The sequence below is a fragment of the Podarcis filfolensis genome (assembly GCF_964270895.1).
Source record: "Podarcis filfolensis genome assembly, chromosome: 14".
Classification (NCBI taxonomy): Eukaryota; Metazoa; Chordata; class Lepidosauria; order Squamata; family Lacertidae; genus Podarcis; species Podarcis filfolensis.
Window position 1 is genome coordinate 2,609,107 of NC_139616.1, and position 25,628 is coordinate 2,634,734.

The 25,628-nt window shown below is 44.4% G+C and overlaps 1 protein-coding gene across 2 annotated transcripts in view; it reads left to right on the plus strand.

Annotated features, from left to right (window-relative positions):
* Positions 1 to 25,394, plus strand: part of ENTREP2 (endosomal transmembrane epsin interactor 2) — a 203,613-nt gene extending 178,219 nt beyond the window's left edge. The window contains exons 5-11 of one of the 2 annotated variants that reach the window (XM_083586519.1): positions 5,649 to 5,756; positions 17,559 to 17,722; positions 18,378 to 18,513; positions 19,595 to 19,670; positions 21,185 to 21,769; positions 22,994 to 23,322; positions 24,763 to 25,394. In XM_083586519.1, coding sequence (XP_083442645.1) covers positions 5,649 to 5,756; positions 17,559 to 17,722; positions 18,378 to 18,513; positions 19,595 to 19,670; positions 21,185 to 21,769; positions 22,994 to 23,322; positions 24,763 to 24,942 — 1,578 coding nt within the window. In that variant the 3' untranslated portion in view covers positions 24,943 to 25,394. The remainder of the gene's footprint in view (positions 1 to 5,648; positions 5,757 to 17,558; positions 17,723 to 18,377; positions 18,514 to 19,594; positions 19,671 to 21,184; positions 21,770 to 22,993; positions 23,323 to 24,762) is intronic. The other variant, XM_083586520.1, reaches the window with a different exon arrangement.
* The last annotated feature ends 234 nt before the right edge of the window (positions 25,395 to 25,628 follow it).

A 25,628-nucleotide genomic window follows, 5' to 3' on the forward strand; every position in this document is an offset into this window, starting at 1 on the left:
CGTTGCCCGGCAGCGGAAAAGGGGGTCATCACGGCGTTTCCCGCAGCCGCAAGGGAGGGAAGCTGCCCGCCAGCTGGATTGCAGGAGTACAACTCCCCCCCCCCCGTGCCGGACTGGCGACACCTGGAAGTGGAGAAGGGGGACGTTCTCCCAGCTCTGCTGCGGTTTTCTCCCCCCGCTGCCGCCTCCAAGCGAGCTCCGCCCTTGCCTACTTTCCCCCCTTCACCCAGGGATGGTGTGCAGAGGGGTGTGTTGGGGGGAGGAGAAAGGCAGAGAGAGAGAGACCTCCGCATGCACGGAACTAGCGTGGTGGCACATTTTTAGTGCCTCCAAAGCTTTCCAAGAAAGTGCTCCTCCGCCACCGCCCTCCACCCCTGCTCCACTTTCCCTCCCTGCCGTGCATCTCTTGCTACCGTCGCTCTTACAACCACTTGCGGATCTATTCCAATCCTTTCCATTCTGTTTCCATTTTCCATTACTTTCTATGGGAAAACACACCTTGGTTTAAGAACACTTTGGTTTAAGAACGGACTTCCGGAACGGATTAAGTTTGTAAACCAAGGTACCACTGTATTGATATTTTAAGCATTGTGCCCCCTCCCCCCCCCTCACTCCCAAGTATCTGCTGGTGAAGAGGGAGCAGAGGAGGGCCAGGCAAGAAAGAAATGTGAGGGTGCTTTATTTCTTTATTGGTCAATAGAACTTCTGGACCACCTTTCAGCCAAATGGGTCATTTTATGTAATACAAACAGACAGAGCCAGAATGAAATTTGATTGTTCCTTTGATATTGGCATGCCACTTTTCCAACAACCGAGTTGAGCTCAAAGCACCTCATGAGAATAGTAAAGGATTGACAAATAAATAAACCCTTCCTAATACAGAACACACACACATACAAAATAAGGATATAACAAGGATCAAAAGAATCAAAGCAATAATAGTACAATAAATACAACAAATGAATCAAAACAGTGGCCCTCTAGATGTCTGTGGGGAACCAGCAAGCAGGACCCAAGCACAAGAGCCCCCCCCCCCGCCGCCCCCCCCCCCCCGTGGCTTCCAGCAACTGGCATTCAAAGCAGGGCTGCCTCCCACTGTGGAGGTTGAGCATAGCTGTTGTGGCCGGGGGCCATCGGCAGCCCTCTCCTCCATTAATTTGTCTTATTATCTTTTAAAGGCATCCAAATTGGTGGCCATCCCTGCCATCTGGGGGAGTAAGTGCCATAGTTTAGCCACATGCTGTGTGAAGAAGTACTTTATTTTATCTGTCCTGAATCTTCAAACATTCAACTTCATTGTATGTCCATGAGTTCCAGTGTTGAGAGAGAAAGAGAAAAGCTTATCCACTTCTCCCTTGCCATGCATAACTTCATAAATTGTGATTAATCTGAATAAATGGGGTGCATTCTGATGTTTAATTATGGTCTGCCATCTTGATCCCACATGGTGCTTGGAGTCTAAAGGTAAATGGAGATCTCAACCTCCCCCTCGGGAAGCCTCATGCAGAGTTGGCCAACAATATCTTCAGAGGCATCCCAACTGGTGCAGGTTGGGCTTGTCATACCAAATTTGGCAATGTCCTCCCAATTGGGGTTACAATATCTTCAGAGGGATCCTAATCGGTACAGTTTGGATCTGTCACACCAAAAAATGGTTACACCACAGCAATGTTTTGGTCTGCCATTTTGATTCAAAATGGCGGCTGGTTGCCCTAAGTCAGTGAAAACTGCTTATCCCACCTCGAGAATCTTAACACATGGAGAAGAAAAGGACAAATCATTTTCCAAAATATATAGTAGATAAGGGTGACTAATATATACAGATAGAAATTGCTGTTTTTCTGGACACAGAAATGTGTTGTGTTTGGAACAGAGCACACCTGCTTGTGAGGCATGTTCCCAGTGGTCTGTGGTGGGGGTTTTGTGTTACTGAATTAAAAGGCTGCACTGGTCTAGGTTTGTGATTTGTTTTGTTTTACATGGTGGACTGCTGCACTGTTGAAAGAAAGCATTCTTTCCAGTTCTTAGGTCACTGAGGATCACAAGACCCTTGTCCTCCTTTCAAGCACTTGAAAAAGAGATGGATGTTAATTAAGATATGTCAATGAGAGGAGGAGGAGGAGGAGGAGAAAAAGGTTGAGAGAAAACGTAATTTATGTCTTTAATTTTCCAAATGTTTCTCTTCTCCGTCTTGCGCCACTTAACTTAGGAGTAGTAGTCTTTAATTAGGTACAGTGGCAGCTATAGAGGGTGATTCAGTTTGCATGCCAGGGGTGTAATATATCAAGTTATATCCCCACAAGTCCTGTAAAATAAGCATGGGAGCAATTTTATAATTATGCTGTGGGTGGGTGGCCCAGATTAATTCTGAAAATGAAAAAGAAGATGGGGGAAGGGGAGCAGTCTGTTATTTCAGATATCAGTATTTTGATGGAAATGTGGACCAGAATCCTTTCCCCACAAAAAAACCCTTAGGATGATGATATAGCATGACAAAACATCAATCTGGGACATTTTGGTGAAGAAAACCTATGGACTTGAGGAAATTCCACAAAAACGGGGAGAAATAAGACTTTCCCCCACATCAAGAAACCATTGGGTGGTGCCCAACCAACTTTTACTCAGGTGCAAGCCCATTCAAATCCATGGACCTCTATTAACCATGCCCATGGGTCAACTCTGAGTGTGACTAACACTGAATACAACTCCATGGGTTTTCCTCCGCCACCACCCTATAGTTATATCCTGCTTTTTAACTGGAGTCCTCAAAGCAGCTAAGAACATTTATAAATGCAACAACTAAATGCTACACAGTAGACCCACCAAAACCAATCAGCCTAATTTCACAATTTTGAGTGCAGTGGGGTTCATTATTCCTTCATCCTAAAAGAAAACTCAGGGAATCGAATGGACTCTAATATGCCCATTAATTTCAGTGGTTTTACTCTGAGTAGTACTAACATTGGGATTTATCCACAGTGGGCCATTTAAAGAAGAGCCAAATGGTAAGTGCTCTGAAGGTTTCTGCCTCTCTCCAATAAGCAACCACATTCTCCACCTGAGAATGGGGAGCTGCAATTTTCTCCTCCTTCTTGAGTTTTCTGTACAAGCAGCACATGCACAAGATCCTAATACATGATTAGAAATCACCATTCAGGTAAGATACAGGAGCCAAAAAGATGCTCATGGATTTTAAAAATCCTTCTTCCCTTACATGAGAACAAATTTACAGTTGATTTAATGCCACCCAGATTTTCACTTGCTGCTTGCATTCTGTATTTCATTAATGCCATAGATTTTCTGCACACAGGCGGGTAGGTGACATGGAACTGGAACGGGATCAGTTGACAAGCTGAACTACTTGTTCTCCTCAGTGTCTTGGGAGCTGCATTTCTGTTGCCTTCCCAGCTGACACAGGGGATGACCATGAGAGGGGCAGCAGTAGGGACGCAGTGCCCAGTAAGACTTTTCACACACAGCTCTTTTGGGTTAGCTTCAGGTGTGTGAGGCAGGTGAGCAGGGAATGAATGCCTGGCTGATGGAGCAACAAGGTGGGAGGTCTTCAGAACTGTGTTTTGATTTTATTGTTTTTTATGGATATGATTCACAAATCGCTTGGCAAGAAACTAGACTTCTAAAAACTGGGGCATAGAAGACTCACTCAGTCTCATTGCATCCTCTTTGATGTCTGGAACCCGGATGACCCATTTTTCTGGACTGAACCCGCTACCTGTCAGTTTGGAGCTCCCTGTATTCAAATGCCAGCAGCCTCTAGGTGAATGAAGAAAGCAGCCTTCCTGCCCACACCTGTAAGTTCGCCAAGCCAACAATTCATTGGCCGAGTGTGGAAGTTATTCCGCTAAACAAGACATAAGAAACTGCACCTGTCTTTGAGACAAAGGCTTGAATTCCACTGAGGCCTCTTTTTCTGTTGAGGTGTTGCATTCACTGTTTGTTAACAGAACATTTTTTAGTATTTCCTGTAAAATTACATACCTGGTGCTTTGACGGCTTAGTCTTTTGTATGCGTCACTGAAATCAGAGCGGGGGAAACCCTTTGAGGACACCACTGTTCATCATCAGGTGCAAAATTGAGAAGTATCAGTCAAATCTTTTCAAATTGAGGGGTGATGACCAAAAAAATTAAAGAATTGGCATTGCCTCACATTGGAGGGGAGATGGCAGTCCCAAGTTAGGAAGGAGTTGTCAACCTTTTTTAGGGGGTGGGGGTTGACTAATAATCTGTTATTGAACCAATTACTAGACTGCTGAAATTTAAATACAGTTGCACTTTAACTAAAGTTGAAATATAAGTGACTTTTTGAGAGATGAAGGAAGCTGCCCCAGGTAGGGCTGGGAAGGTCCCCTGCCCAAGACCCTGGAGAGCCACTGCCAGTCAGAGTAGACAATACTGAGCCAGATATACTAATAGCTTCCTGTGCTATCCTATGTATGTTCTCAAATGTGAGTCAGCTGCTTTTGAAATGCCCTCCAGTTTCAAAAACAAGTTGACTTTATGAAGTTCCTTTCAGCTGCCCCAGGCCACTGGTCCAGTGAGCTCAGTACTGTTTGCTCTGACTGACGGCAGCTTGGCAAGGGCTCAGGCAGAGAAGGGTCTCTCCCCCCCCCCCAGCCTCCTGTGATCCTTGTCACTGGAGGTATCTGGGGTTGAACCTAGGGGTCTTGTGCATTCAAAGTATGGGCTCTACCACTGAGCTGTGTCCTCTGAGCATTTGTCCTCTGTCATAGGCATCTGCTATTCTGAAAAAGGGAATCTGGAAGCCTGATGGGTGTAGAGCCTATTATGCATGTTGGCTATCTCCCTGCCCAAGAATGAGCCTATGCCCAAATAAATTTGTTAGTGTTAAAGATGCCCCAAGAATCTTTTGGGGTTTTTTATTGCAGGAGAGTTGATATAATTAGAAAAAGACTCAAGGGTGCTTCTCCAGCGTGCGGCCAGGAAAGCCACACATGGCAACGAAAGACGGATTGTGAGCATTCCGTGGCTCCCCTTCCCACCTGTGAGTATAGCTGTTTCATAGAATCACAGAACTGTAGAGTTCTAGTCCATCTAGTCCAACCTCCTACAATGCAGGAATCACAGCTAAATTTACAAATTTTTTTTCCACTTTGCAGACAGTTATTGCCTTCCAAAGCAATTTCAGGTAAGGGATGGCTGCTTACAGATTTATCTGGCGCACACACACACACACACACACACACACACACACACACACACACACACACCAGGGAAGTGTGTGTCTGTAGGAAATCAAATTGTAGCCAGGAATGTTGCAGAATTATGCTTGCAGAATTTCATTGACTAATAAGAAATAAGAAAGACTGTAATAAGAGTTGCTGCTGGAATGCTTTTGTGACCGCAATACAAACAGATGCATTTTCCTTTTTTAGGAGCTTCATACTTATTTTTCCTACGGGTTGGTCCCGCATTTGTTTCTGAGGAATGAAAGGGTTATGTGCAGTGTAAATTAGACAGGCCTAATAAAGACCCACATCAAGCAGATAACCATTGACAGCATTTATTATCCAATCTGCTGGAAATGTTTTTAGCGCCCATCGTCTGTCTTGCTTTGATAAGGAGTGACATTCTTGCGCGCTCTCTCTCTCTCTCTGTCTCCCCCTTGCAGGACCTGTTGTTTAGCGTCTGTGCTCTCAATATCATCTCCACTATTGTCTGTGCTCTGGCCACTGCGATGTGCTGCATGCAGATGGTCTCCTCTGACATTCTGCAAATGGTAAGTGAATTCCAGCATGAGAATGTGCAGTTATGTGTCTATCTCTTCCCCCTTACCTTGGTGTATCCATGCAATATTGAAGGGGCTCACCAAGGGGCAAGTCCAGATTCTCTTTTCAGGGGCTTTGTGTTGTTTGTTTGTTTGTTTGTTTGTTTGTTTGTTTGTTTGTTTACCACTGTGTCATAAAAAACACCAAAGTTAATAGCAATAAAACTATAATGGAAACCATATAAAATAAGTTAAAAACAGGCATCAATTTACCATCATGGAAGGATGTATTCTTAATTGGCTGCATAGGCCTGGAGCAATGGAAAAGTTATCAGCTAGCATTTAAAAGCTGGCAGAGAAGAAACGTACTGAATCTCTATTGGCAGAGCATTCTGCGTGACTGGGCCAATGTCAAATGAGCCTGGGGAATGACCAATGATGCTCCTCCAGATGATCTCATCAGCTGAGCTGTGATTCAGCATTTGATCTCTTAGAAACTGTTGAATGCTGCTATTCTGTATTCATAGCTCCCATTTCCTCTTATGTAATCCAGCTGTCCCCAACCTGGTCCTCTCCAGATGTTCCTGGACTCACAACTTCCATCAGTCTGAGCCCTCATGGCAAATGACTCACCAGCCTCCTCATTTGGCCCATGAGGCTTTTTTGGCTATGTCGTGCCCACCAGTCATTTTGGCCTGCAGGGGTGGGGGAAGTCCAGACTGCCAACTCCAGTTCCCCAGCTAAGGTAGGATACCTTCTCCAGTCAGCCCCCAGTCTCCTCCAGTCAGCAGGGCTCATCTTAGAATAATAGATTCTAAGAATCTCCAAAGAACTGCACTGAACAAATAAATACTGTATCTGACATGGTGCCTCTCAGCTGTTGTGGGAATCCAGCTGCCATCAGCCCAGCCAGCATGGTCAATGGTTAGGGATAGTGAGAATTGTAATCCAAAGACAGCTGGAGGGCAATGTGGAAGGCGCCATATTGGCCAGCCTTGCTCTGCTCTGATACAGCTTATGTGCTGCACATCAAACAGCAACACAAGTGTGAATCAGCCAGGGGAGGAAGAAAATGTAATTGTTTGGTGATGGCTAATTTTTTGGCCCATTTATAAACTCTGTTGTTAACAAGGTAGTTTTTAAGGTCCATCCAGCTCAATAATTGATGGGAATGAGAGTAGAAATGTGTGCTAAGGAACATGCTGAGCGGTAGGGGGTGTTGCTGAGTCAAGTACAGTTGCTTTTCTTATCCATACCTTTACAGGTTTTTGCTCTGCATTTTTTCTTTTTCTTTTTGCTGCATGATAGAAAGTGCTGATAAAGGAGATCCCTCCATTTCCTCTGAAAAGGAGCTTGAGGCGTTGTGCATGTTCCAAGCAAGTGTCCTTGTGAAAAGCACTCGCAGGCGCTCAGAGCAGTTAGTGAGAGCATCCTTTTCTTTTGGAACATTCCCTCTTGTGGGAAGCAGATGTTCCAAGCATCCACTCTTCCCCTTCTCCAGTGTTGAGGAGATGAAGGGGGTGTCAGTGGAGTGGCTCTAGGTGTTTGAAGGATGGGCCAAGCAGGTCTTGCTCATGGCAGGTTTCAAGAAGAGCCCACACAGCTTGCAAGGGCAAAGGAACACTAGGGTCCTTTCATGCAAATTAAAAGCATGAAAGTCAAGTTAAAAATTAACAAGTCAGATTCATAAGAAAACACCACAGCACCCTCCCTAGAATTCTAAGATTTTGGTTTATGTTCTACCTTTTCACCAAATGATGATCCTCCTTTGCCTTAGTGGTTCACATAGTCAGTCCTAAATGCCAACCCTGCTTCCTCTGTCAGCGCCTTAGCAACACAAAACTGGCATATATCATCACAGCCATCCAATCTCTTTCCACGCTTCGTGAGTCACGACCTGCATGCTCAGTAATCCCCTCAGCATCGATTCTTTGCCCTTAAATTACGAGTTGTGCTTGTGGTATCCTGGGTCTGTCGCTTAAATGTCCTGCTGAGCTGAAGGCATGAACTGAACCAGAAATCACACCCTTTGCTAAGCTTGGCTTAAATTTGCCGTAGGATTGGAAGTGGGATTAGTTTAAATCTACTTGTCAAGCCTCAAGGAATATTACTTCTCATTTTCTTCCGAGAGCGGCCCTCACCTGAACTATATGGTAAACTTGCTCAGTGTATCTTGAGAAGTAGGAATTAACAAGAGGAGCCTGTGACAAAATACTGCTGTCACATTGCATTCTCCAACCTGGTGCCCTCCATAAGTTGCTGGACTACAACTCCCACCAGCCCCTGCCAGGAATTATGGGAGTTGTAGCCCTGCACAGTCCAGAGGGCCCCAGGTCAGGGGAAGTTTATGGTTCCTCCCTCAGTTGCAGGATATTCCCGTTGAGGGTGCTGCCCGTTCCTTCATCTCCACCTCCAGGTTTGAAGGACTGTGTTCAATGTCTGGATTACGAGAATACCGTTGACTGTAATGATGCTGGGCTGTTTATTGTGACTGTCACAGCCTCCCTCTGACTTAAAGCACTCTTGACATATTACCTCTTGTAAAAGTTCCAGCAATGGTATCCATCAGCAAATGTAAGAAGAAGTTAATGATGGTATGTGGTCACTGTATAGCTTCTGTTGTCAGCTACAGGTATAATAATAATAATTCATTGTGGGTCTCATTAGGTTCTGTTTCACTGAACAGTCTGCCTCTCAGTTTTCTAGTTTTGAATACATTCATCAACAGATCTTCTGGTAGAGATGACCATAGTTCAGTAGCAGAACACATGCTCTGTGTGTAGAAGGTCCCAAATTTACTCCCCAGCACCTCCCACTAGAGATGAAGCGTCAGGTGTTGGCAAAGGCCTCTCTCTGCCTGGGAGTCAATAGGTCCGTGTTGTGTTCAGACACAGGAATTACCTGTGCACTGTTCATTCAAAGGCAACCCACAGCCTGCACCCTACCCCAAACTCTTAGGCTCTTAGGCTCTTCCAGTGTGGGTAGTTCTTGTGTCTTCCAATACTTTGCTAACAGTACTCTTGCTGCTGTTGTAGCGTACATAAAAAACGTCCTATCTTTCCTTGACACCAATTGGCCTACCATGCCCAGGAGAAAGGCTTCTGGTTTCTTCACGAACGTGCATTTAAGCACCTTTTTCATTTCATTATAAATCATTTCCCAGAATACCTTAATCCTTGGGCACGTCCACCAAAGGTGGTAGAAAGTACCTTCAGTTTCCTTACATTTCCAGCATTTATTACTGGGCATATGATAAATTTTTGCAAGCTTGACTGGGGTCATGTACCACCTATAAATCATTTTCATGATGTTCTCTCTCAAGGCATTACATGCCGTGAACTTTATGCCGGTGGTCCATAACTGTTCCCAGTCAGCAAACATAATGTTGTGACCAATGTCTTGTGCCCATTTAATCATAGCTGATTTAACCGTCTCGTCTTGTGTATTCCATTTCAACAGCAAGCTATACATTCTTGACAAATTCTTAGTATTGGGTTCCAATAGCTCTGTTTCTAGTTTTGACTTCTCCACCTGGAAGCCAATTTTCCTGTCCTGTTTGAAAACTTCATTTATCTGATAATAATGAAGCCAATCTCTTACCTTTGACTTCAATTTCTCATAGCTCTGCAGTTTTACTTTTCCCTCCTCCTGTTCTACAATCTCCCAGTACTTTGGCCATTTGGATTCCATATTAAGTTTTTTCACTTCCTTAGCTTCCATTGGTGACAGCCACCTAGGGGTTTTGTTTTCCAACAAATCTTTATATCGAATCCAAACATTGTACAATGCTTTCCTAGCCATGTGATTCTTAAAGCCTTGATGAATTTTTACCTTGTCATACCATATATATGCATGCCAGCCAAATCTGTTGTTAAACCCTTCCAAGTCCAAAATGTCTGTGTTTTCAAGAAGCAGCCAACTTTTCAGCCAGCAAAACGCCGCTGATTCATAATACAGCTTTAAGTCCGGCAGGGCAAACCCCCCTCTTTCTTTTGCATCAGTTAATATCTTAAATTTTATTCTGGGCTTTTTGCCCTGCCAGACAAATCTAGATATATCTTTTTGCCACCTCTTGAAACAATCCATTTTGTCTAAAATCTGCAATGTTTGAAACAAAAACAACATTCTAGGCAGGACATTCATCTTAATAACAGCAATTCGGCCTAACAAGGAAAGTCTCAAATTTGACCACACTTCTAGATCTTTCTTAATTTCTGACCAGCATTTCTCATAGTTATCTTTAAATAGGTTCACATTCTTAGATGTCAAATTAATCCCTAGGTATTTCACCTTCTTTGCTACCGTCAAACCAGTTTCACTCTGAAACTTCTCCCTTTCAGCAGCTGTTAGGTTTTTATCCAATACTTTCGTTTTCTGTTTGTTCAATTTAAAACCTGCTGCTTGACCAAATACTTGTATTAGTTCTAACACTCTTTTCGTACTAGTGTCTGGCTCTTGTAATGTTAAAACCAAGTCATCTGCAAATGCTCTCAGTTTATACTGTTTTGCTCCGACCTGAATCCCTTTAACCAGCTGGTCCTCTCTAATCATGTTTAGTAAAATCTCCAGGACAGATATAAAAAGTAGTGGGGATATTGGGCATCCCTGTCGTGTCCCTTTTTCAATAGCAAATTCTTCTGTAACCACATTATTTACAATCAGTTTTGCTTTTTGTTCGGAATAAATTGCACTTATACCATTTTCAAAACCTTGGCCTACCCCCATCCCTTGGAGATTCTTTTTCATAAAACTCCAAGAAATATTGTCAAAGGCTTTCTCCGCATCCACAAATATTAATACTGCCTTAGTATTAATATTAACTTCCAGTAACTCCATAATGTCTATTATATTTCTCACATTGTCTGACAAATGTCTTCCTGGAAGAAAGCCCGCTTGGTCTTTATGAATCTCCCCCACCAAAACTCTTTTCAATCTTTTTGCCAAAATGTCTGCAAAAATTTTATAATCCACATTAAGTAATGATATAGGGCGGTAGTTCTTGACCTGGTTCTTCTCAGTCTCTGTCTTTGGTATAAGTGTGATATAAGCTTCTTTCCACGATTCAGGTGCCTTCTTCCCCTCCAAAATTTCGTTACAGACCTCCTTCAACGGTTGCATAAGCCATTCTTTCAAAGCTTTGTAGTATCTGGAGGTCAGTCCGTCAGGTCCTGGAGATTTCCCCAATTGCATATTTTGAATGGCTCCCTCAATTTCTTGATCAGTTATCTTCTGGTTCAAAATCATTCTGCTTTGTTCAGAAATTTTTTGTAATCCATATTTTTTAAGAAATTCTTCAATTTCTTTTTCGTTCGCCGGCCCTTGTGCATAGAGTCTCCTGAAATAGCTCTGAAAACAGTTTCTAATCTCGTTTGGTTTATAGATGTTCTTTCCCTCCACTTCTAAATTGGTAACCGTATTCTGTTTTTGTCTCTTCTTCAGTTGCCATGCCAAAAGTTTCCCACATTTATCTGCCGATTCAAATGTCTTTTGTCTCATTTGTTTTATTTTCCATTCTATCTCTTGATTCATCAGTTCCATATATTGTCTTTGGTGAAACTTAATTTCTCTCAAAATTTCATGAGATTTTGGTTTAGATCTCAATCTTTTTTCTCCTTCTTTTATCTTTTCCATGATCTTATCCTTTCTCTCATTCTGTCTCTTCCTTTTTATGGCATTCTGTTGTATTAAGAATCCTCTCATGACAGCTTTACTTGCGTCCCAAACTATTCTTTTTTCCACTTCTGTTCTCAGATTTATCTCAAAATAGTCCTTAACCGCCTTCTGGGCCTTTTTATATATCTCTTCATCTCTAAATAGGGAGTCATTCATCCTCCATCTGAAGGAACCAGCTGTTGTTGGGTTCATTTCCATCTTTACAGCATTATGGTCGGAGCAAGTCTTTGGGCAGATTTCCACTTTCTTGATCTTTGATGCCATCCCACTAGTTATCCATATTTGGTCAATTCTAGTCCAAGTCATTTTTGCTTCAGAGAAAAATGTTCCCTCTCTCTCGAGAGGGTTCCTTGTTCTCCAAATGTCCATCAGGTTCATATTGTCAGTCATTTCAAAAAAGGTCTTAGGTAGTCTCCCATCCTTGGAGATCACCTGTTTTTGTGCTTTGTCCATATTTGTAGAGACCACTCCATTCATGTCTCCCATTAATATTACATTGTAATCCAAAAAGTCTATTAGTGTCTCATGCAATTTCTTGAAGAATTCTGACTTCCCTTCGTTTGGTGCGTAGACTCCTATTATCAATAGTTTTTCTCCTTGTACTTGAATTTCAATTGCCAAATACCTTCCTTGTTCATCTTTAAATATTAATTTAGGGGCCAATTTCTCCTTTGCATAAATCACCACTCCTCTTTTCTTCACTTTATCCGACGAAATAAATTCTTGTCCTAATCTTTTATTAATAAGTAATTTTCGATGTACTCTAGTCACATGGGTTTCCTGTAAACAAATCAAGTCCAATTGTTCTTTTTTTAGGATGTGAAAGACTTCTCGTCTCTTCCTAGGAAGATTCAAGCCATTACAATTCCAACTTAGAAAATGCAGAGACATCTTGTTGTTTATTTGGTTACCCCTCCAACAGCACCAGGGAGATCTTCTGATGATTTTTTAGCTCCAAAAGATAAGTTTGAAATATCTGGTAGATTTTCTGAGTCCGTAGGTTCCGCCGTTTCCTTGAGAAGATCCTCCTCATTCCTTGTCATGAACTGTTCTTTGTCTTGCACTGTTTTTATCTTGATTTTCTTTCCTTTGTAGTTAAAAGACAGGCCTTGTGGGAACTCCCATCTGAATAGAATGTTGTTCTTTCTCAATAGAGTGACCAAATCCTTGTAATGTGTCCTCGCTTCCAGGATATTTTTAGGGATATCTTTAAAAATCTGCACACGCGAGTCTTCAATTTCCAGAGCTGTTTGAAAGTGTAAATTCAATATCTTATCTCTCTCCTCCTGAGATCTCAGAGTTATAAGGCAATCTCTTGGGCTCTTTCTGTTCTGTTTCCTTCCCAGTCTGAAAGCAGTTGTTATCTTAAATTCCTCCTCTTTCAGGCTGTCCTGCCAAAAGTCCAGAAATTCTTTTGTCAGATAGTCTATCAAATTGTCCTTTTCATTTTCTGGGATCAATCTCAGTCTCAAATTTTTATTTTTTCTCTGTAATTCCAGTAAAGACAGGGCAGCATCATGTTCTTCCAGCTTTTTACAGACTGGTACTATCTTTTCCTGTGTATTTCCTGCAGAAAGTTTTGCTTCCTCTGCCGAAATTTTTGCCTCCTCTGCAATCTTTCTGGTTATTTCATTCTCTTGAACTAATTTATTTATAGTCTCTGTATTCAGATCCAATTTTGTTGATAATTCCTTCAACTGTTTGGAATTTTCAGTGCTCTGCTTTGTTAGCCCTTCTAGAGTCTCATTTATCTTGACTAATGCCTTTGTTATTGTTACTGTATCCATGGAGGGAGTTAAAGGGGCTGCAGGTGGTACAATTGAAGCTCTTCTCTTTTGTTCAACTTTACTCTTAGCCCTTGTTATTCTTTCCTCTGTTGGGCCACTCATATCCCAAGGTCTTTCCCACGAGAATCACTTTCAGCTGGAAATTTCCACAACCTTACAGTGAAAAATAATGGCTATTTTCCTACAGCCTCTAGATGGAGCAGTTCAAAGCTTCCAATACAAAGTAACATTCATCAACAGATCTTCTGGTAGAGATGACCATAGTTCAGTAGCAGAACACATGCTCTGTGTGTAGAAGGTCCCAAATTTACTCCCCAGCACCTCCCACTAGAGATGAAGCGTCAGGTGTTGGCAAAGGCCTCTCTCTGCCTGGGAGTCAATAGGTCCGTGTTGTGTTCAGGCACAGGAATTACCTGTGCACTGTTCATTCAAAGGCAACCCACAGCCTGCACCCTACCCCAAACTCTTAGGCTCAAGCAAAACCCTGACACAGGCAGAAATGTGTTGCCTTCCTGAAACCTCTGTCAGCCAGAAATCAAGCCAAGGGCCAACAATCTGTTCAGTTGCCTCATAATTCCCAGAGAGACTGGACTTCCAACACTTCTCAAGGAAGTGATATCTTAAATTCAGAATATATATCAGGGATCCAGAGGCTCGGTTCACAAAAAATGTGGAGGATTTATAACTCTTATAACACTTTCATGGGGATTTAATTTCAGAGCTCTAGAAATAGGAATGCAATATTAGGGTGCAGGATGAAAGTTATTGGCGCTTCCTGCTGCTTAATCTTACAAAACACTTCCTTTTTAACAGCCACACATAATTTTTCTATCAGAAGGAAGGGAATAGTGGCCTCAAACGACCCAGAGGACCTAGGAACTGAGTCCCAGAAGGATAGGGACCAAAGTTGTAGGGACATCTGGGGAAAATGTGGAGACAGACTTGGGGCAAGGCAAGCTGTGGAATCAGGTAAGGAATCGGACAAAACAGTAGAGAGGAGAAGAAGAGTGAAAGGTAGGTTTGCAGCCAGGTGAGCAGTCTGAAGGCACCACTGGTGTCAGGGAGACTAAGAGGCAAGGAGAGTGGAGGTCAAGAACGGCATGTGTTACCTAGGGAGCAGGGAGTGGATGTTGGGAGCCAGCAGAGAGCGCGCGCGCACACACACACACACACACACACAAACTTCTTCTTTTTTTTAATCAAATATGTCCTTATTTCCTTTTTGTTACATAGGTAGAGAAAACAGTTACAAACTTTGAGAAAAATGATAAGGAAGACTCTACTATATATTTTAGGGGAATTTGTCCTTTACGTACCATATTGGCCTGAATATAAGCCACACTCGCAAATAAGCTGCACCTTTAAAATTCAAGGGGTAAAAAGAAAAAAAGATAATACCCAAATATAAGCCGCTCCCTTAAAATTGCCGATGCAGGTGCTTCCCTGGTGCTCTCCCCTTGTGGTTGTCCACCTGCAGTGGCGTGAGTGTGGCGTACCCATTTCCCAGCTGGTTTGCGGCACGCTTACTTCTCGGCTGCTGCCCCCCCCCCGCTAACATCTATCCTGTAACGGGTGGGAGGCATGGCACCCCAAAAAAACTTTTCAGCTGCAGCAGCGGTGTTTGGGGGCGGTGCACAGGCTGCCTGGCGACTTGCCCCCTTTTATGATTCCTCCATCTTTTTCTTTTTTTTCTTTATTTTTTTTTTCTTTTTTTTGAATGTTTTTCCCTCAGCATTTGTCAGGGGAAGATATCAAAACATCCCTAGAAACAAGAGATTCTGCAGATGTTTTATGAATGTCCCGGACACGGTAGAGCACATTCTCTTTCAGTGCCCATTGTACAGTACGCTCCGTCAACGCGTGCTGTCCCCTCTTTTGGGTGGTCTGGAGCCCCAACAAGGTGAATGTGTGGGATTCTGCCTATCCGACGTTGACCAAAGGGTAACGGCGGGGGTAGCCGAGTTTTTGGTAGCAGTCCTCCAAGGAGCAGGTTAACAAGGAAAACCACTGATTTTATATGTATATATATATATATGTATGTAGCCAACTGCTGCCTTTCTGTATATATCTCAAGGCTTTTATATGTTACTTTTTCTTTTATCGTTTTATTTGTATAATGCCTAATAAAGGTTTGAATAAGTAAGTAAGTAGATTCCTCCATCCGCAGCAGTGATACTTGCAGGGTTGCATAAGGTTGTGGATATAAGCCACACTCTAACTTTGCATGATCAGAATGGGGAGGTGGCTTATATTTGGGCCAATACGGTATTTGGATGGCTCTCGAGATACTGGGGTGAGGGTTCCCGAGGTGGGGCAGTGGTCATTGTCATCACTTGACTGGTGGATACCATTTTGAATCAAGATGGTGACCAGAATGTGACTTTAGTGTGACACAAAATGTGTTTAGTATAGGTTTGGTCACCTCTTGTGACATCATCACCAAACTTGCCATGAGCGTTCCCAAGATGAGATAGAAGACTCTGTCGGAAGCCGGAAGAGTGGCTGGGGAAACTCAGCCAGATGGGCAGGGTATAAATAATAAATTGTTGTTGTTGTTGTGTGACAAGTCAAAATTCACAAATTACACTATCCATTTAAAAATCACAATATTGTTGGTTTCTACAATTTCCTGGGAAGCTCCATGCACTCACTATTAAGAAAGACAAAAAGAGAAAAATAAGTAATACAGTGGCGTAATAGTTACGTAGCACTGCATACCTTATGGGAGAAAGCACCTCTAAGCTAAAACTGTAAAAACCCATTATAAATACTGTATGAGATATACCAAGTCAATCACTGTCCTGATATGTCCAATCAGTGACAAAGACTGCTACCTGCACCCCAGCAACCCTCATGCTGAGTTTGGAGGTGCTATCCGAGAGGCGGCCAAGCCTTTGCCAAAAATGGGTATAGTCTTTCCGAAGTCATGTTTTGGTCTGCCGTCATGATTTATAGTATTAATAATAGTAGTAGTAGTAGTAGTAATAATAATAATAATAATAATAATAATAATAATAATAATAATAATTTATTTATACCCCACCCATCTGGCTGGGTCTCCCCAGCCACTCTGGGTGGCTTCCAACAAAATATTAAAATAAAATATTCTATTAAACATTAAAACCTTCCCTAAACAGGGGCTGCCTTCAGATGTCTTCTGAAAGTCTGGTAGTTGTTTTTCTTTTGGACATCTGGTGGGAGGGCGTTCCACAGGGCGGGCACCACTACCGAGAAGGCCCTCTGCCTGGTTCCCTGTAACTTGGCTTCTCGCAGGGAGGGAACCGCCAGAAGGCCCTCGGCTCTGGACCTCAGTGTCCGGGCAGAACGATGGGGGTGGAGACGCTCCTTCAGGTCCACTGGGGCAAGGCCGTTTAGGGCTTTAAAGGTCAGCACCAACACTTTGAATTGTGCTCGGAAACATACTGGGAGCCAATGTAGGTCTTTCAAGACCAGTGTTATGTGGTCTCGGGGCGGCCACTTCCAGTCACCAGTCTAGCTGCTGCATTCTGGATTACTTGTAGTATGGTTTATGGTGTTCAAAAGCCAATGAAGACCACTGCCCCACCTGAGGATCCCTTGTGCTGAGTGTGGCGATGATATCTCTAGAGGCGGCTGAATGTAGGGAACAAATGGACAAATCGTTTTCTAAAATATATACTAGATTAGACTAGATTCCCCCTCCCTCCTCCCCTCTCTTTGTCTCTAAACTATGAGATACCTTTACCCAACTTGTGCCCGCTCAAGTGCTTCATGTGGCAGAACTGGCACTACTACAGGTTCCTCATAATGCCCTTTCTGCATTTGTACGAACTCAGTCTTTTAGTGTAGCAGCACATACACTTTGGAACTCCCTGCCTGTTGAGATCAAGCAGGCGCCTTCACTCTACTCTTTTCAGTGCCAGCTCAAAACGTTCTTGTTTAGACAAGTCTGCTCAGATGCTTAGAAGGCTGCTGTGAATTTTAGCCTGCTGTAGTATTTTTACTTTTTGTATGTTTTAAATTATTGTTGTAAATGTTACTTAATAATATTATTGTTTTATCTTTTTGTAAACTGCTTTTTTCTACAGCTAAATCTTGTGGGAAAGGGGCTTACAAATAAATGGGTGATGATGATGAAGATAATGATGCTGATTGTGTGTCATAGTAATTAGAAGGAGGTACCATTCCCTCTAATGCTGATCTGAATATACATTACGCAGTGATTCCTTACTCCTATACGGGCGTTCTTTGGAAATGTGTTTTTGCCTTTTGCTCTGGCCAGCGGCTGATGTGCCTTCTCCTGCTGTATGAACTTCCTAGAACCTACTGAGTGCTATTCCTAATGCATCTTGAATCTCCTGCTTGTATCACACAGTTCCTGCCGCAGAGGTCTCATTCTGCCAACCCTGACTGTATGACGCCCCATGGGACTATCTTGGGGCACCAGACCTTGGATTTTGACGAGTTCATCCCTCCAATTCCACCCCCACCCTACTACCCACCTGAGTACACCTGCACTCCTGTGATAGAAGCACAAAGGTAAATGATTTCTTTAGCCTGTGACTAACCGTTCACACAAGAGACATGAATGAGCTGGTACTCAGCAAAGGGCTCTTGGTCTGCTGCTCTGTCCCCAGACAGCAAAGAGGGATTCTTCCAGGGCTGCTGCTGGCTTTTAAAGAAAGCAATGCACTCTTGGGAGCCGCTGGCTCAGTTCAAATATGCAGCATTTTCATTCATTCATTGTAGGTGTTCTTAGTAGGACTGTTCCTTAAGTTCAGAACAAGTCTTAGCTGATAAATCCTACAACATTTAGTTAATTCATTGAGTACAGTGTACATTGGCATGCCTTTGCAAGAAGCATGCCATCTTTTGTCTTTAGATGACCCAAATGCATCAGAGCAGGAATAATCCTGAAAGAGGCGTTCCCTCCTGTGGGAGAGCGAAAGGGGGATGCCTCTGCCAAGGGGTTGCTTGTCCTTTGCACTTTTAAGAAGTACGTAGTTGCCTTCAAAAAGAAATCAGATTTTTTTATAGAAATGTCTGCCATCCAATTAATCAGGTCACATCTTTCATCTGAGCAAAAGTTGATTTAATTGATTGAACTGATTTGTTGATTAAATGTTAAAGCCGCAGTTGTTGATGGCTTTCTCTATTGCTAATTATTGTTGTCATTGTGTGTGTGCTTGTTCAGAGGGCTCCACCTGGACTTTCCTCACTCACCCTTTGGCGCTTTGTACGAGGTTGCCATCAACAGCCCTGGAATGCTCTATCCATCTGAGCTGCCCCCTCCCTATGAAGCAGTTATTGGACAAAGCCCAGCCAATCAGGTGAGAGAGACCACTAGGGGGAGGATTGTTTGTTGGTTTGTTTGTATGTTTGTTTAAAAATTATTCATATACTGCTATGTCGGTTTTAAAAAAATAAAATCCAAGTGGTTTACAGCAATAAACTATAACACTGTACAACGAAAACCATCAAAAATAAGTTAAAAGTAGAAATCAGGTAACTGTTGTGGAAAGATGTCTTCTTCATGGCCTGCATAGGCCTGGCAAAGTAGAAAAGTTTTCAGGAGGCCTTTGGAACTTGCCCCAGAAGGTGTGCTGAAACTCAAGATTGGGCCAATGACACTAAAGGCTCCATTTCTGATTGTCCATTGAGCCAGCTCAGGGAATGACCAACGACACTCCTGCTGGTGATCTCAGTGATCAAGCTGCGATAGAAGGGTTCAAGGAATTCAGGATCTGATCACTTAGAAACAGTTGACTGCTTCACTCTTCATCTGTGCCCAACCTGCCCAACCCAGCTTTTATCAGTCTCAGCCAGCATGACCAATGCTCAGGCATTTGGGGAGTTTGGGGGGGGTGACAGTTTGAGGAAGGCTAATGTAATTCCATGCAAATGGGGAGCAAGTATAAATCACATGATCAGAACCAACTCTTCTTCAGGAAGAGTTAGACAGGGATTGAATCTGGGACCTTCTGCATGCAAAGCAGATGCTCTCCCAGTGAGCTGCTGCCCTTTCCTCAGATGGCAAGCAACAACCTAAGCAGGGATGGGCCACAGGCCAACAGTGGGTAGTATCAAAGACTCTCCTGCTTCCATCTTCACCATGTTGGACTGGAATTCTGAGTACAACTCAGGTCTGCCCCTTAGGGCTCAATGGAGCAGTGAGATCCCTGCAGAGCATGCTCCATCGGCCTGGAGATGGCACAGGGACAGGGTCTGATGTCAGCATATGACCGCAGAGATGCTGGTTCAGGATCCAGCATAGCTCCATGGGACTTCCAAATCAACATGCACAAGACTGGCTGTGAGCAGCTAAATCTCGAGTGATTTCTTTGATGGTGAATGCCCTGGTTCCATTAGCTTCCTCTCCTGATGTTCTTTGCTTTGCTTTGCTATTCACAGGTCACCGCTGTGGACCAGCAAGTCACAGAGCCCAGTCTGGGTGAGAGAAACACCACAGCAGGCTTCAGCAGCCAAGGTGATCTATGCACTGCTCATTCATTGGCACAGGGCTCATGCCCACTTTGATGCCTGTACTTGTGACCACAGGCCACCTTGGCTGTGACTCCGGGAAGACCTGCTCCCTGCCCTGCAGGGCTTTTCCACCTGGCCTGGGGAAGGCAGGCCCAGACTGACTCCAGCTGCAAAAGCTGAGGCTACTGAGCAGACACTTGGGCTGGGGTGTTGTCAATATTAATTTTTTGTATCTTTATTTTTAGATCTTACTGTGATTTATGTGGCCATTGTTCAATTTGGCTGTGTACTTTCTGAAGTGTTTTATTTATTGTTTATGACCATTTTTGTAATGTTTTGTAATTATGTAAATCTTTTCCTGTTGTAAACTGCCTTGACCGTGGTTTTAACCAGTGCTTTCTTTCTAGAAAAATAGGTGCCTGTACTCACCCTGAAGTTGTTAGAGTAAGTGCCACACTTTTTAACAACCACAAAAAGAGGTGCTGGTACTGTATGCCCTTGAGTGCCCCCTGGAAAAAAGCTCTGGTTTTAACCATAGAAAGGCAGCGTACAAATAACATGATGATGATGATGATACTGTACCTGGCAGTTGAAATCACAGAATCAGAGGCAATTAAGAGAGGTTCAGTGCTGCATTAGATCTGCACCAGTCCATTCATTGCTTTGTCTTGCGCTCGTCAAAGGATGTGCCTGCACATGCCGGCCAGCTCCAAATATGGGAAAATTTCGTTTAACCTTCCTTGGGATTTTCCTTAGAAGAGGACATGGAGAGTTGCTTGTAGGAAGAACACCACTAGACAAATGAAGGAAAATAGAAGCGTTTCCCAAGAATTTAAGAAATCTGGGCAGTTTATCTGAAAGCAAGTGAATCACCCAAAGGAACAAGGGTTTCTTGTTAGAGAGCAGGCTTCAGGATTCAGGGCTACATGAGAAACATAATGATCAAGAGGGTTGCAGTACCTTCAGCCCAGGGTCCCAGGGTGGGTTACAGCTTTAAAACACAATTTAAAACAACTTGCAGTCATAAGGCAGGTGGGTCCAAAAAATATAAGGGTAGGGGTAAAGAGGTGTATCTGCAGCATTCTCTGAAAGCTGTATAATATAGGTGTCAGGTGCACTTCTGTGGGGAGGGAGTTCCACAACGTAGGGGCCACCGCAGAGAAGGCTCTCCTGGGTTGCCACCCCCTGAACCTATGAGGACAGAGGAACTACCAAGAGGACCCCTCTCTGCTGAGCTCAGCACCTGAAAGGGTCTTTAGCAAAGAAGGGGGTCTTTCAGATATTTGGGACCTGAATTTGGGGTCTGAATATTTAGGGCTTTAAGTCTGAGCGCCTTGAATTGAGCCGGGAAATGAACTGGCAACCAGTGCAGCTGATTTAAACCAGGTTGGCACTTTATGACACTACTCCTCTGTTCATTTCATTCTCCCTTTGCATTTTTGATGGTATCATAAAACCAGGTTGGCCTGTGCTCAACAGTGGCACTGCAGCAGTTTCTGACTCAGCTCTGTTTTGCAGCCTCGGCAGACAGCACTTCCCACGTGGCCTCTGAAGCAGCTGACACCCCTGAGCACCTCAGCTACTCCTCAGAGGACCTCTGTTCCCTGGAAGTCCAGGAGTCCCTCCTTTCCACGGACTTCTCTTCATACGAAGCAGCCCACAAAGGTGCCGTAAATAGGAGCTGCTCCAGCTTAGACTACGGCATCCGTTGTGGGTTGCATAGGACTCGCTCCCAGGGTTCCCCAGGCGACGAGGCCAGCCAGACCTCTGTGAATGGGTCTCGTGGCCAGGAGCCCGAGACCTGCTCCCGTAGTCGCTCCTCAGACTGTTCCTCAGAGAACTTCACAGCCTCCAGGAGAGATTCACGCAGCTCAGTCAGAGAATGCAAAACCACACCCCCTCAGAAGCCACGGAAGATGTGTTGCGGGGTCTTCATCCCACCTGCTGGGCCACAGACTCACCATGCCCATTGCTCAGTGCCTGCAAACAGTTTGCCCCACAGCTTCCCAGAGAGGATGGCCCAACAGCGCACGAGGAAAACCAGGATTCCCAGCATAGTCCGATCCACTAGTGACCCTCTGTCATGTTCGTCTGCCACTGAAGGTGAGTGTCGCCTGCTGAGATACTGGTCAACAGAGCCAGTGGCAGTGTAGTGGTTAGAGAGCCAGGCTAGGACTTAGGAGACTCAGGCGTGTTGCTCACCCGGGGAATTTTGGCCAGTCACTCCCTCTCAGCCTAACCTACCTCACAAGGTTGTTCTGGGGACAAAAGTGGGGAGGAGAAGAAAGATGTGTGCTTCCTTGAGCTCCTTGGAGGAAAGGTGGCATCTAAATGTTATAAATTAAACAAACCAACATAACATTTCCAACCAGATGTTGTTGGACTGCGGGGTGAGCACACATGTCAACACTGCATTCTCTTCTGTTTTCCATTTTTCCATTTAAAGTTCGGTTTGCCACTAATGCATCTGTTAGCATTTTTCTAAAAAATTGTCAGCATTTTATTTATTAATTTATGAAAATATTTAATAGACAACTATTTCATTAAAAATATCAACCTGGTGTCCAGCAAAAATACATAAAACCATACAGTAAAAACCATATTAAAAATCATATTAAAAGGATGTATTCTTAATTGGCTACATAGACCTGGCAGAAAAGAAAACTTTTCAGCCCGTATTTAAAAGTCGGCACAGAAGGTGCCTGCTGAATATCCAGTGGCAGAGCATTCCACAGGACTGGACCAATGACACTGAAGGCTCATTTTCTTTCTGTTATCAAGTTAGCCTCAGCATTTAGTGTGCGTTTCTCTTATATATGCATATATTGTATGCAATGTGTGATACCAGGGGATGGACCACAGGCAGGAGGCCACAGCTTTCCCTCCATGTGGTGCCCCCTTTGCATGAGTAGTACACAAAGAGGACTAGAGAGCTGACTGATCATGACAGTTCTGAACAATCAGAACAATTATTATAATATCCAAACAATGATTTATACAGCCAGGCGTGTGCCTGTCTCATTTTGCTGCCTCAGGTGAAATGGGAAGGTGCTGCCCAGCTGCCCCCAACCCTGCCACAGCCTCGCTTACTAGCTTGCAGCGAGATCTCACAAAGTCCCAGGAGAGCTCAGGAGAGCATGCACACACACCCTGGATTCTGCTGCCCACAGCAGCTGCTTCCATATGTCTCATGAGTGGGCCGGCTCTGTCTACAGGCACTGGTGGTGGTAACAATGACCCACTGAACGCGCTGTGGGCCTTGTGTCTGAATTAGCGCTGTTTCTCCCCACCGCCTTCATAATATTTCTCCTTCCCGTTTGGTTTTAGTTCCTGCCTCTGGTCCTCACGTGGCTGCCTCTGCTTATCAGGACTCCAGAAACCAGCTCCATCCAGTGGGAAAATTGAGGGACCCCAAAAAGGCTGAACGCTCCCGGAAGCCAAAGGCCTTCCAGACCATCTGCAAGGAGCGTCCCCACTCTCTGGTGGACCTGCAAGCCTACAAGGACACAAAGATCCTGGTGGCCAAGTTTCTGGAGCACTCGAACTGCAACCTTCCCCCGGAGGTGCGTCATGTGGTGAACAGCATCCGGTCGGTCATCAAGTCTGACGAGCGGCACATGGAAGAAGCCATCTTCAGTGCAAACATCATTGACCAGGTGGGCAGCTTTGACGTTTCGGTTTGGGTAATGACGGCCATGGTAGAATCTCCTTGTTCCATGGCAGTTTGCTGCTGGATACCAGTCACTGGGGAACAACAGAGCGAAGGCAATGGCCAGGGCAGGCAGAGGGCAGCCGACACCCTCCAGATTAGGGATCTCTGCGAAATTGCTACTTTCAAATTTGATATCAAAACTAGTCACAGTTAGGTTGCTTTGAGCTCAGTATCAAAGTGGATGCAGCTTGTATCAGATTCCATGTACATGTGCGGAATGCCCCAGCCCCTTTTGCATGGCAGTGCCAACATTGCAGATGTGGCCAGATGTGACCAAACAGGCCAGCAAAGCAGAGGTGGGGGGCGGGCACAGGAGAAGGCAGGCAGGCAGACACAGGGACTCATAGATGCACATCCACACTCTCAGCCAAGCAAACTCAACAGAGGAAGCTTCATGCAGGCAGGAAGGCAGGGACTAAGTCCGGGGGGGGGGGGCGGTACCTGCAGGAATCTTTAAGTGGGCTGGCAGATCCACACAGAGAGAAACACACACTAGAGGAGAGTGGGATGTAGAAAGGCAGGGCTGGCAGAACGAGGGAAAACAGGCTGGAAGGCATGGAAGAAGTAAACTGACAGAGAGAAATTGGGGGGAGGGTTTGCCACCATCAGAGAAAACAAGGCAAACAAAGTAGGTGGGGAACTGAAATGAAGGTGAGAAAAGATGCAAGTGAGAAGCTGATTGATTCTCCAGGTGTTACTAAACTACAACTTCCATCATCCCACACTTGCTGGGGCTGATGGGAATTGTAGTTCATCACCATCCAGTTTCCTACCTTCCTAAGATGTTGGATGTTGCACCAGATTATGTTCTCTGTTTTCATTATGTTTTGATCGGTGTACTTTTTATTTTTTTACACTTGTATGATTTTGTGATGGGTTCCTGGCTAGGGAATAAAGATCTCAATTCTGTGATCTATAGTGACTCAGAGGTAATTTGGGGGTGCAGGTCGTCCCACGGTGCACCCCACAGAGTGCCAGCAGGTAACTGGCTTGACTCCTTGAACCACGATTTTGCATCCGGCTCCACCACCCCCACCACCCAGGACCCCCCCCCCCATTTTGCACCAGGCGGTGGCTCTCAGGGTTCTAGCTTTTTAAAAAGCAGCAGCAAATTTTGCTACAAGCGCCTGCTGGAACCATCAGGGGCAAGCTATTCCACTTGCCTTGCCCCACCCCTTGCCTCAGACCCCTAAAAGGCAGAGCTTCTGTTTAAGTACTTTTTCTTGCTGTCTCTTAGTGTTTTTGTGGGTCCAAAAGGCAGAATATGAATAAAGGAAAAAGTAACGTAACATTCCATCCCAGAAGTCTGCAGCCTGCCCACCTCTGGCTCTGTATCTCGCTTTCCTCCTTGCTCTCAACTTGTGCCTCTCCTCTTTCTCTGCAGGTGATCATGAGCTCCCGACAGAATGTGGATACCTCAAGAAAACGGCTTCAGGAAGACCTCCACCTACAGAGCTGTGGGGCACTGAGCTCTCCGGTGGCCTTGTCACGCAGGGCCCACATTGGCCCCAGCTTAGAGAGACCACACAGTTTAATCGGAGTCTGTCGAGAAACCATCCTTTGACAAAGTACTGTGGCTGCTCCACAGAGGAATATTCCAGCTCCACTGCAGGCCTCTGGGGGAGCCCAGCATCGGGGGGGGGGCGTTAAAAGGCAAAGCAAACCCAACAGACACCCCTGAAGAGTCTTCCTTTCATGGTCTGGCTTTGGATCTTAACTTTCAGTGGCACAGCGCCCCGGTTCCTGTGGCTGCATATTGAAGGGGCTCCTTTTGCAAAAGACCATTGGTTTATTATTTAACAAACGAACACAGACACATACTTTTTCTCATTCAAAGAAGTTGCTTTTAAAAGTTTTGAAGGACATGCTTGGGGCTGGAGGGCACACCCCCCCCCCCCCGTTGCCAAGCTGCAATGACCCTGCTTTACAACTTAGAAGTTGTATTTTATTCACTGTACCTCAAAAGTGTTTTAACTAATTCTGAACAGTGTTTTAATAAAAAGAAAAAAGAGAAAATGTATTTCTGGACACTGCATCTTCCAGAATTGATTTTCTGCAATCAATATGTGGATTTTCTGTTGGGTTTCTGGAGGAGGGGGTTTGATGTGTTTATTGTCTATGTCCCCCCTTTTTTTGGCTAACTGATGTGCTGTTTTCCCCTTTTTAAAGTTATTTCTGCTCCACTGATATTGACAATTCTAAGATTGAACCCAGGATAGTGGAATGGGGCACTTGTAACCTACTAAATAC